The sequence below is a fragment of the Medicago sativa genome, chromosome 7 (genome assembly GCF_051527215.1).
Source record: "Medicago sativa cultivar Bolivia chromosome 7, Bolivia_mono, whole genome shotgun sequence".
NCBI lineage: Eukaryota > Viridiplantae > Streptophyta > Magnoliopsida > Fabales > Fabaceae > Medicago > Medicago sativa.
The window spans coordinates 77,866,707-77,879,197 of NC_140755.1; the positions used below are offsets into that span (position 1 = coordinate 77,866,707).

At 33.9% G+C, this 12,491-nt stretch overlaps 2 protein-coding genes across 3 annotated transcripts; one reads left to right on the forward strand and one right to left on the reverse strand.

Annotated features, from left to right (window-relative positions):
* The first annotated feature begins 1,885 nt into the window (after nucleotides 1–1,885).
* On the forward strand, nucleotides 1,886–5,766 carry LOC146908773 (putative polygalacturonase). 2 transcript variants are annotated; one of them, XM_085722892.1, is made up of 6 exons: nucleotides 1,886–1,955; nucleotides 2,091–2,426; nucleotides 3,554–3,674; nucleotides 4,379–4,553; nucleotides 4,646–4,716; nucleotides 4,927–5,766. In XM_085722892.1, exons 1-6 carry the CDS (start codon nucleotides 1,926–1,928, stop codon nucleotides 5,637–5,639), a joined length of 1,446 nt encoding a protein of 481 aa, XP_085579018.1. In that variant the 5' UTR covers nucleotides 1,886–1,925; the 3' UTR covers nucleotides 5,640–5,766. The 2 variants fall into 2 exon arrangements, with proteins under 2 accessions (XP_085579018.1, XP_085579019.1); XM_085722893.1 differs by having other exon boundaries at nucleotides 1,890–1,961.
* Nucleotides 5,767–5,837: 71 nt separating this feature from the next.
* Nucleotides 5,838–9,842, reverse strand: MPK4 (MAP kinase 4). The gene is made up of 6 exons (XM_085722894.1): nucleotides 9,513–9,842; nucleotides 7,554–7,683; nucleotides 7,156–7,293; nucleotides 6,531–6,863; nucleotides 6,223–6,406; nucleotides 5,838–6,131 (listed from the first exon to the last, which is right to left on the reverse strand). Exons 1-6 carry the CDS (start codon nucleotides 9,668–9,670, stop codon nucleotides 5,956–5,958), a joined length of 1,119 nt encoding a protein of 372 aa, XP_085579020.1. The 5' UTR covers nucleotides 9,671–9,842; the 3' UTR covers nucleotides 5,838–5,955.
* Nucleotides 9,843–12,491: the final 2,649 nt, after the last annotated feature.

Consider the following 12,491-nt stretch of genomic DNA (forward strand, 5'->3'; position numbering starts at 1 on the left):
TCTAGCTGGTAAATTACTAGAGTGTTTCCTATGCCACTCCTTTAAAGCTAATTTGATCAACTTTAATTTTTCTCTCAAAACAAAACCACCCCAACCATCCAAATGATAAGACTGCTCTTATTCAACCATTCTATCCACGGGGGTTCCTTTTTATCCATTACAAAGGTATTGCTTTGATTCATTCATAACTCGTCAACTACAAATGTCTACAAGGAAAGAATGACATACACGGCCTTATTTGATATTAAACTTTTGTATGATTTTTTTTTTTATATATAACAAATAGCTTAGAGAGTTGGGTTATCAACATCAACAAGGTAAGGGTGGAGTTCAAACTCTAAAAACCTTGTTACATATGTATTCGTAAAATATATCTACCAATAAGATTTTTTATACGCAACTGTATATGAAACAAAAATAAAAATATCTTAAATTGTCCATTACAAATTTAAGATATACTTGCATTCTTAGTGGACAAGAAATTGTTTTATTCTAAGATTAAATTAATTTAGGCTCTGTTTGGTAAAAAGAAGCTATAAGCTAGCTGATAGCTGATAAGCTAGCTGATAGCTGAAAAGCTAGCTGGTAGCTGGTAGCTGATAACTGATAGCTGATAGCTTAAAAGCTACTAATTTAAAATTAAAGTGTTTGGTAAATTTAGCTGTTTTAAATATAAAATGACCTAAAAGTACATGACAATTTAATTTACAAAAAATCAAAATTATGTAAAAAAAAAATATAACCTTTGAAAATAAATATTCATCAAAACCTACGAAAGTCACGTATTTTTATTAATTGTGGGACCAAAATAAAAACAAGAAATTAAATAAGGGACCAAACAATCTAATAAGCCTAAAAAATAACAAGTAATCACATATGCTAATAAAACCAATAAATAAATACATTGAGGAGAGTGAATTTAGAATGAGAGCACAAAAGGATTTCTCCACCCGTGAGGAAGTGGGTCGGCAAAAGGGCAGTGGGACTGGGTTAGGAGCACTCACGAGACCTAATACTGCACACTCAGAACTTCCAAAATGTGAAACCTTTGGGGCCATGGGTCCCATTACAAAATACCTCAAAAAATTATTTCCACTATTTTAATTCGCGTTTTTGTGGAGTATGAGTCAACTGTTTAACTGCACCCAAAAATGAATATTCAAAATCAACATGCCTAATTTTTATTATATCTATCTTCGTCTTTCAAAAAATAGTTATATTTTTCTCTGTATAAACAGTTTATAGGACCACAAATTTGATGGCTGTGTAGGATTTGAGACTAGGAATGTTTGTTATTTTTTCCAACCTCAAAACCTTCCATAAAGAAAATGAGCATCCACTCATAAATATTGGGGGAACAAATGATGTCAAACACAACTCCAAGTTGAAACAAAATGACTTCCACTAAACTAAACTATCATTTTTTATATATTTTTTGGTATGTTATGCCATGCCTCTTGTCTTGAAGATAATTAGTATTTCATCCTTAGACATTAAAATAGCAATCTCTAAGTTCATACAAGGATAGTATATGTTATCTCTGCATCTCATATAAAAAATGTAGTTTGAGGTAATGCACATTTCTTAAATAAATTATTGAGTGCACTAATTTCTATGACAATAAAATTTATTGACTAAATACTCTTACCAATAAAGTAGTTATGGAGTTGTAAGGTGAAAAAAGGTAAATAATTTTTTTATTAATATTTTAAAATAAAAAATAATATGAGACAAACAAATATAGTAAATGTTACTATTACCCTAATGTGCCTTAATGACAAAATGCTCGTGAAGTTTATCCTTTTCAACTTTTAGGAACCAATGGGCCTATTAGCCTTAACTATACTTCATCTATAAATACTTATCATACATAGCTTCACTCTCCAAATATACCAAAATCAAATTCCAAACTTATTTTTCTTAGAATGAAGCTCTTGTGGAAAACTCACATAAGGGTACAAGTGAGGGAAACCCTTTATCCTCATCACCTATCATTCTCATATTTTATTCTTATATATAGTTCATATGCTTAGACAAATTCTGCTACATTTTTCTAACTATTTATTTTCATGGCTATGTTGATTTTACAGGTTCTAAAAATAATTTTTGCTCTCTTTGTGGTGACACTGGTGTATCCAGAAAGAGCTGAGAGTAGAAAAGCAAAAATTGTGACAACTTCATTTGAGTACAATGGTATAAATTGTAGAGCACATAGTGCTTCATTGACAGATTTTGGTGGTGTTGGAGATGGAAATACATCTAATACAAAGGCTTTTGAGTCTGCAATTAGTCACCTAAGTCAGTATGGTTCTCAAGGTGGCTCTCAGCTGTATGTTCCAGCAGGAAAATGGCTCACTGGTAGTTTTAGTCTTACTAGTCACTTTACTCTCTATTTGGATAAAGATGCTGTTCTCCTTGCTTCTCAGGTATCTCATTAATTTTTACTCCATTTTGGTGACTAATTAACTATGAAGTACTCGAATTTGGTGTGTCCTGGTGTCGCACATGAGTCGTTGTCCCACACCGACGCATATGATTACATTGAATTATGTGTTTTTTTTCAAATTATTAGTGACGTCGACGTGTCAGTATATGGACTTTAAAGGTATTAGTCATCACTTCTAGATTTTGACACTTAGCAAGTGTTTATTATGTGGTTTCTGAGAGAAAATTGAAGTTTGATTCAAATTCACCATAACTTGTTATGTTAAAGCCCTTTTCAAGATGCAGCTACCCCACAATTTTTTATCAAACATTTTAGGATTCTATGAAACACATTTTTTTTCGCCAAAATCTTTTTTTTTTTTTTTTTTGTTAAAACTCTCCGGTTCCTCATGAAAATTTACTATGGTAATCCGAAATTCAGCTAAAGGTAAATAAAATCTGATGAAAGATTCAGATTATACTTATAGATTCATTAAGTTCATTGCAAAATCAGTTATTCTATAATTTGTTAAATAAATTTTGCAAAATAAAAAAGAAAAATTCAAAGACCGTTTTTAATTTTCTTCCAACTAAATTATAGTGTGTATATGTTTGGTTTAATAGTCAAGTATAACATACGTGATTTTGCCTCACGTAAACTTAACTTTACGGTGAATCAATTGGTTGAATTCAAGTGATTAATGAATTCACGGAATCATAGACTCAATACCAATTTAAGAATATCAAGAAAATAGATGGTTATAGAGGGAATCACGTGAGGGAAGCTACAGATTCAATAAATAAATGAAATGTAAAGAATATATGTCACAAGTTTCCTCACTTTCTATTAGAGCAATATTCTTCATTGTTAATTGATGAAAGCAATATTTAATTAAACACCTAAACCTTTGATTCACAAAAACAACTTTATCGTGACACACTTTTGTTTTATTCCTACATTCACACACCAATCAGGCCATAATGTGTGGTCCGTTAAATTTGTCTTTTGCTATCTAGACTAGAAGAACTATTCTGAGTGTGAAACATTTTTGGCACTTTCTTGTGTGCTACTACTAACTTTATTTACTTTGTTTTTTACTATATTGTTTGTATTAATAAAATAATGTAGGATATCACTGAGTGGCCTGCGCTTGAACCATTACCATCATACGGTAGAGGAAGAGATGCACCAGCAGGAAGATTCAGAAGCTTCATATTTGGAACAAACCTCACGGATGTTATTGTCACAGGTATGGGGAAAAACATATAAAAAAATTATTCAAAGCAATAGTTGAGTGATTTGTAAGAAAATCACAAGTTCAAATACTATGCATCCAAAAAAAAACATAGCCTATTCGACGTGGCGGTGATAAAAATTGATTTTGAGCAAATTAGTTATGGTTAAAAAGATTTTGATGTAAAAATATTTGTATTTTAGTACGTTAACATAAAAATGATTTTGAACAATTAGTTTAAGGCTAAAATTTACATTGACAATCAAGTCAAACCGACATCAATAAACTTAACTCATTCATTTTTTCTTGTTTTTGTCAAACCGACATCAGTCAAGTCACTGTCTTAATCGTAAGATTAAAAAAACCGCAAGGTTCTACTTCTTCTAGAAAACGGTGTCAATCACTGTTAGTGTTTTGGACAATGTACAAGAAGTTATCCACAGTGTACCACCTTCATAGGTGGTCCAAAATACAATTTGCCATTATAGATAAATTTTAGGGTCATGTTAACTTGTGCCCTTAGGGCACAAGTTAAGGAACTTAAAATAGAATTAAGTAATAAATTTTATGTTGAAAATATAACTTTTGAAACTTTCAAGACATTGAATGCACAATTTCTAAGAAAAAACTTCTACTTTTGGTTCCTTAACTTATGCCCTAAGGGCACAAGTTAACATTTTCCTAAATTTTAATATCAACTGTGACCCTTTTGTTAACAGGGGAAAATGGCACCATAGATGGTCAAGGTGCATTTTGGTGGCAACAATTTCACAGAAAAAAATTGAAGTACACTCGTCCATACTTGATTGAACTTATGTTCTCAGACAGCATCCAAGTCTCAAATCTAACTCTCCTTAATTCCCCATCATGGAATGTTCATCCTGTTTACAGCAGGTACCACTACTAATGCGTATATTCACATTTCATCTGTTAGTCCCTCTTTTACTTTTAAAGACTGTGATAACAAAATTTTCAACACCATACAGCAACATTATTATACAAGGTATCACAATCATTGCTCCTATCTCATCTCCTAACACTGATGGTATCAACCCAGGTCAGTATTTGAAGATTTTCAAATTATGCTACTCCCAATAAAAATGTATGATTAACGCTTAATGCATAAACGTTTAATTAAGTTGATTATCCAAACATAATCTAACAGAAAAGTTAGTAATAGCATTATCAAACATTTGATACAATGCAACCAAAAAACTATGGATTGGATTGATAAATATTTTGTAATTTTCCTTTATGTTGATGTTAGATTCTTGCACAAATACAAAAATTGAAGACTGCTACATAGTTTCTGGGGATGACTGTGTTGCTGTGAAGAGTGGATGGGATGAGTATGGCATCAAATTTGGCAGGCCTACAAAACAACTAGTAATCAGAAGACTAACATGCATTTCACCATTCAGTGCAACCATTGCCTTAGGAAGTGAGATGTCAGGAGGGATACAAGACGTCAGAGCCGAAGACATCACAGCCATTCGAACAGAATCGGGTGTCAGAATCAAAACAGCTGTTGGTAGAGGAGGGTATGTGAAGGACATATATGTAAAAAGATTTACCATGCATACTATGAAATGGGCATTTAAGATGACAGGTGATTATAATTCACATGCTGATACTCACTTTGACCCTAATGCTTTGCCTGAGATTGCAAATATCAACTATAGAGATGTTGTGGCTGAGAATGTTACCATAGCAGCTAGGTTTCAAGGAATCTCTAATGACCCTTTCAAGGGAATTTGTATTGCAAATGTGACACTAGGGATGGCTGTTAAGGCCAAGAAAAGGTCATGGACATGCACTGATATTGAAGGGATGACTAGCGGTGTGACGCCTCCGCCTTGTGATCTGTTGCCTGATCAAGGGCCTGAGAAAATCGGGGCATGTGATTTCCCAGCAGAGAGTTTACCTATTGATAACTTGGAGCTTAAGAAGTGTAGTTACAGCATGAAATATGTAATGTAGTTACTGTTAAGGAATGATCTGTATCAAACAGTTTTTTTTCTTTTTCTTTTTTCTCTACTAGTTTATGGAACTTAATGGTTTGATGAATGATGTAAGAGTCAAAGCTATTTTGATAAACTTTTTACAAGTAATTGTATTAGTAATCTTATACAGATTCATTCTAAGTAAGCCAAATAAACACAAGTGGTGACATAAGAATTAAATAAAAGGAAACCTCACAACAGTCTTATTCAATCTCAGTATAATTTGTCAAAAAGAAGTTCTCGATAAGGTATCAAGTATTTCACTATATACATAGAACGGTAAATGCAAAATCTCAATAGATAGGTGGATCAGGATTGAACTTCACAGATTCTCTCCAGATGAGCTCCTTGATATCTGCTTCAGTGAAAGACGGTTTCTCAAAATCAAAATTGAAAGGTTTGGAGCAAACAGGTTCCTCGTTAATATCATGGAGAGGTGCCAAGTATTGGTGACGCAGAGCCTCGTCAACTATATAGCAATGGTAAGAAAATAATAGAAATTTAGAAGGGAATAATATTATAAAGAAAAATAAAATAAAAGATCAAACATGTGAGTTTACCTGTAATGCGCCTGTTTGGATCAAAAACAAGCATCCTCTCTAACAAATCAACAGCACCAGGAGACATGTTGGGAAACCTAGCAGCAAATTGCTGCCTTGGATATTGAGGAAGCTGTTTTACATATCTACGAGCATTATCACTTCGTATAAATCCAAGGCTGGCGTCATCAGGCGAACCTATGAGCTTTTTTAATCAAAGAAAATTTGTCAAACTAAAATCAAATTTCAAGAAGGCTCAAGTCTGAAAAGGATCAAAGAATATGACATAATTTGCAATATTTAACGCAAAATGCATGGCCTATTATTACCTCTGTGATCAATTTGAGCTGATGAACATAATCTTTCCCAGGAAATAGGGGTTGTCTTGTCATGATTTCACCAAGGATGCAACCAACAGACCATATATCAATGGCTGCAGTATATTCTGAACAATTTAGAAGCAATTCTGGAGCTCGGTACCATCGAGTAACCACATACTCAGTCATGAAATCGGTTTCAGACGTAGTTCTAGCTAGACCAAAGTCTCCAATCTTAAGATCACAATTGGAATTCAGTAGCAAGTTGCTAGGCTTTAGATCACGGTGAAGAACGTTTGCTGAGTGTACATATTTCAGTCCTCGTAACAACTGATACAGAAAATACTGGAAAAACTTATCGTATCAGTTGCTGAATGATAGTATGTTCACAAATTAAATATCTATTGCTATACAAATCTTTGCTTGTTGAGTACTATTGTGATTCAAAAGAAAAGTAAAAGTTATTGAGTAAGAAAACAATTCAACACAAACTTTTCAGTCAAAAGCTATCATTTCCATTTGGATTAAGCTAATCAAACACAGGAGAATAGATTACCAGTGGCATAATCTAAAGATCTTCCATTTAGGAAGACATTAAAAGCCATATGCTATAAAAAAAAATAGGTGCAGTGCTAACCCGACAATGATCATCAGTCAATGGTTGATTGGAACGAATTATTTGATGCAGATCAGTATCCATTAACTCATAAACAATGTACACATCATTGAAATTCTCCGTCTGTGGTGGTCGTATAATGTCCTTGAGGGCTATTACCTGCATTGGAGAGGTAACCGGTAAGTAAACAGCCTTGTTTGAAATTGAATTCTAATAAAGATTATAGAATTGAAATACAATCACAAATTTTTCATGAATCAGGGAGAATTGCGAAGTTATATCTAGAAATTGGCTGACAAATGGCAAGTATCTGTTTTGTTCTAGAAAAATCAGTATCTGTTGATCCATTAAAGCATAAAGAAATTATTCAAACAAAATTTAAGTAAGAATGCCTCGAAGTAAATGGTTTATCAAATTACATTTTCATGATCCATGTGCCGCTGAAGTTTAATTTCTCGTAAGGTCCTTTTCGCATCAATTCTGTTGTCAAATGCATTGCCAACCTTCTTAATGGCAACTTCTTCCCGTGTCTCCGCATTTACTGCAGCACTGAAGGAAAATGGAAAAATAATAATAATTATTATGTTGCCTTTCACATTATAGATAGCAGAGTCTAAATCCACATGAATGTGAAAAAACAAGTTATTGTTGAACACACCAAATTTTAAGAAGCCGTCGACAAGATACATCTTATCTTCAATTTAACAAGTTTGAAAAACCTTAGGATTGTGTTCTTTACAGTGTAAAATTGTCAATCACCTGAAATAATGATCCTATCGTATTCTAAATTCAGCTTAAACGATAGCATCAATCTCTTTGTTTTCTCTAAAACAATCACTTACGATCAACAAGTTCAGATTTGGATTTTTTTTAGATAAAACTGAATAAATACCACAAGTCTAAATCTACTAGATTATCTTTCAATTAATATATTCCAAGAAAACTCATCCGATGATCATTCCAAGAAAACTCATCCGATGATCAAAAAGAATAAATGTTTAAACTCAAGAATCACAATTAACCCATCGTAATAGCTCACATTCAGCTTAGAAATCCCATCAAAAACATACTTCAAGAAATACACAACCAACTATGATTTATGAACCCCTCCGCTTACATTCAAATCCAAAATCAAAAAAAGGCTTTTGACTGCAATCAGAAATCACTTCCTTCCTCTCAAAACCAAGCCTTCCAAACCCACAAGAAGATTCAAGCAATCACGGCGCATTTGGATTGACTTGCAATTGTCTACTAACCTAAGCATTTGTGAGAGATTATGAAAACGGCTTATGACATGTCTATAAGCTATTTTCAACTTATTTTGATAAGCTCTCCAAGATAGCTTAGAAAACAACTTATAGCTTACAGTGTTTGTCCCTAAGATTTTGAGTGTCCTGTGGAAAGTATAAACTTGCTGCCCTATTTTTTTTATATGTTGGACATGTGCGCTCGCACACACCCATATTTAGAAATATTTGAGTCTAAACCTATTTTTTTTAAGTCAGATATGCACGCGCCCTTGCGCACACACTTATATTTAGATATATTTGAGTCTTAAGAAGCCAAAGTTCCCAACAACTTGGTGCCCCTGAAAATATGGAGCTTTTGCTGCAATTGCACACTCTAAACATGCTCAGAGCCGCAACTTATGGCTTATATAAACATTTTGACTTTATTTTGTTTTGTTACAGAAATAACTTATACATAACCACTTAATTAAGTTGTTTATCCAAACATGCCTAAATAGCTAAGAAAGGGAAACCCTTTACTCCCACAAACAACAACAACAAATCAACCCCATAATTTATTTTTCCTTACGAGAAAATACCATAAGCTCCTCTTCCAACAGGACGAATAGGAGGGACATACTTGTTAGACACTTTAAATAAGTTGTTTATCCAAACATGGCCTAAATAACTAAAAAAGGGCAACACTTCATCCCCTATGAAGGGCGGACGCGGACACGACACTGACACAGTCGATATCAATAATAATTTGAGAAAATGACGTAATTCAGTGTGATCATATATGTCAAAGTCGTATCAGTGTCGGACATCGACGTGTGTCTATGAAACATGGATACGAACACAGACACCACACACTACCGACACCGCTCAACTATGAATTGAATAAAATCACATAATTCGGTATAACTATTGTCTCGGGACACGACACGTGTCTGACACCGAAACACGTCTAATTTGAGGAGTATCCGTAATTCATAGATGTGTCATGTGTATCCATCACTGGACATGTCTAATGTCTAATACGAGGAGGGTCTGTGCTTCATAGTTTACCCCCCACACACAACACAAAATCAAATCAATCAAGCAAGAAAAAAAATAAATGAAGCCCATAAATATGTAGTATTTCCTTACCAGACAATACCATAAGCTCCTCTTCCAATAGGACGAATAGGAGGGACATACTTGTTAGACACTTCAAAGAGGTTACCGTAGATATTATACTGAACATAGCGTCCACCATGAGTAAGAACTCCCTTAATATTGTTGTGATCAGATGAAGCAAGAGACATGTCTGCCTTTTGTAGTAGAAATCAAGTATCCAAATTAAACCAGACAATGGGAAGAGACCCAACAAAGAAAGCAAGAATTTTTATAGAAAAGAGGCAAATTTGTGAAGTGGGGTGCACTGAATTTAGAAGGTACTAGTCGTACGTGTTTTAAGTTGTAGTTAAAGTCTTTGACATTTCGCTTGGGTTCAGGTATTTGGTTTTGTACACGCGGTGAAGGAGAGAGAAAATGTGTATTATGACTTTTGACCAGAGAGGATTAAGGTGTGTTTAATTGCGTAAGCATGTTTATCTGAACATTGAAATTGGATTAAGCTTTTTTGAACTGGGAAACCTCGTGTGAACCCGTGAGAAGATGTGACACTTTTTGGACCCTATTTGGATTTCCAATTATTTATTTATTATGTTTTCTCTAATCATGTTGTGCTTGGTATTCAAAGTCAAAAGATTGTTTTTTAAGTTAAATTTGTATTGTTCTCCTTTGAAAACACGAGTCTCGCATAGTGAAAAAAAGAAATACCAAGAGCATTTATGATGGAGAAATTTATGTTTTGAGTATTTAAATGAATCTTGTTACTCATTTATAATATTTTAATAGTAATAATATTTAGTGAGTATTTGATCTCTTCAACTCAACTCTTCACACAAATATCTTAAACGAGACATGATAATCATCTATCAATAACTATTTATCAATAATTTTATATTTTCAAAGGAGACAGACGGCAGAGAGTGGGAGAGAGAGAGAGGTGCCTATCTTAGACACTCTTCTCATTAGATACTCATCTTCTTTACTCCAAAATGGGAGTACATATTAAGTACTAATGCTTATGAGATGTCTCAATTTGGGGCAATTCATGCACTTTTACAAGACTACTTGTATTAGACATTCTTGTCAGCAAATTTGTTTAAAGTATAGTTGTAATATTAAAAATGCAACATAAAATCATTTTTCCCCTTTATTTGAGGCTCTAGTGTTTTTGCGCTTTTAGAATGAGTCTAACATAAAATGATGAAAGTTGTATGTATTTCATGAGGCACAATCTTCTATTTATTTAGAGTTATATTATGGCTAATTTTTCCAACAACTTCTTCGATGATCCCATGTCATTGGGTCCTAAGGCAAACAAGTTCACATATTCAATTGGTTGGTCAAGCATCTTAATAAATTAGTCATTAACTCAATATTTTTTTTTTTTATGGTCGAGGTTTAAACCCCGAACCTTGCATATATTATGTGTTGTCCATACCAACTAAGGTGAGTTCACGAGACATTGACTCGATCATTTAGCATAACACAAATGTAATCAGTTCATCCTAATTATACTCACTCGGTTATTAGTAAGAGCTCGATCATATGGACAGAGATATTTGGTATCGAACACGGTCCAAGCATTGACTGGATTTGGTGTCAATGTAATTTCATCATAATTTCAAACATCCATTTATATTAGTATATAAAATATCAAAAACATTTTTCTACATGTAAGCTTCGTAGATATTACATTGCCCTACACGATCAAAGTAAACTGAAGCCAAATTCCATGTTTGTTTACGTAGTCAAGTCTTTGTTTGCTTCTTTATCGTGTTAGTTTCTTTTTTTTTTTCCCCTTTGTGGTCACAAAATTGACCATAATTAATTTGAAAAGTGAAAACGAGTGGAAATATAGGGTATAAGTCGTCCCTCGGGTCATTTTTTTTCTATAAATGTTGTGTTTTAAATGATAAGTTTTATCATCTAAAAAAGTTTAGCGGCGGTGCAACTTTTGTTTATCTTACATTTATGTATAATTTTCAATAAATATAAACAATAGAATGATACAACATGTAATATTTTAAAAAAAAAAATCAACAATAGGTCGCTAAATAATAGTAAACGTCTCCAAAAATTTGGTTTTCCAGCTATTACTATTGATTTAATTATGCACTGTGTGACTGCTTCAAGCCTCTCACTCATTTGGAACGGCACACGGTTACCTGCTTTTACTCCTACTCGTGGCCTGCGTCAAGGGGATGTTCTCTCCCCTTATCTTTTTGTGATTTGTATGGAGTTTTTGTCCCGTGATATTTTGAAGGCAGTGGAGTTGAATAATTGGAAGCCGGTGAGCATATCCCGCAATGGGCCGACTCTATCCCACTTATTTTTTGCAGATGATGTTCTTTTGTTTAATAAGGCTACGAGATCTCAAGCTATTATGGTGGAAGGGATTTTAACATATTTTGCAAATCTCGGGGTTGAAAGTTAATATTACTAAATCTCGAGCCTTCTTTTCAGCTACCACCAGAAGAAGTAAGATTGAATCGATGGTTGCAACAACTGGAATTCGGCAAACCTTTTCGTTGGAAAAGTATATTGGCTTCCCTATGATTCATGGGCGGTTAACTAAGAGTGACTATGAGTTTTTGACTGATAAAATTCAAAGGAGATTAGCTTTCTGGAAAAAAAGCTACTTAACAAAGCGGGTAGATTGGCACTAGCTCAGTCGGTGTTGACCTCAATTCCCAGCTATTACATGCAGATTGCTTGGTTACCATCTTCTATTTGTGAGAACATAGATAAGTATGCACGTAGTTTTTTGTGGAAGGGGAACAAGGATAAGGGTGTTCATCTTATGGGATGGGATAAGATCACTAGGCCGCGGAAACTTGGTGGTTTGGGTATTCGAAGGGCCCGTGAATCAAATACGGCTATGATGGGAAAGCTGGTTTGGGACATTCATTGTAACTCAAATAAGTTGCGGGTCTCTCTGCTTCGACACAAGTATGTTGGTGATAAGTTCTTTCTTGATATGCCCATAACCCATGGTTCCACTGTGTGGCAATC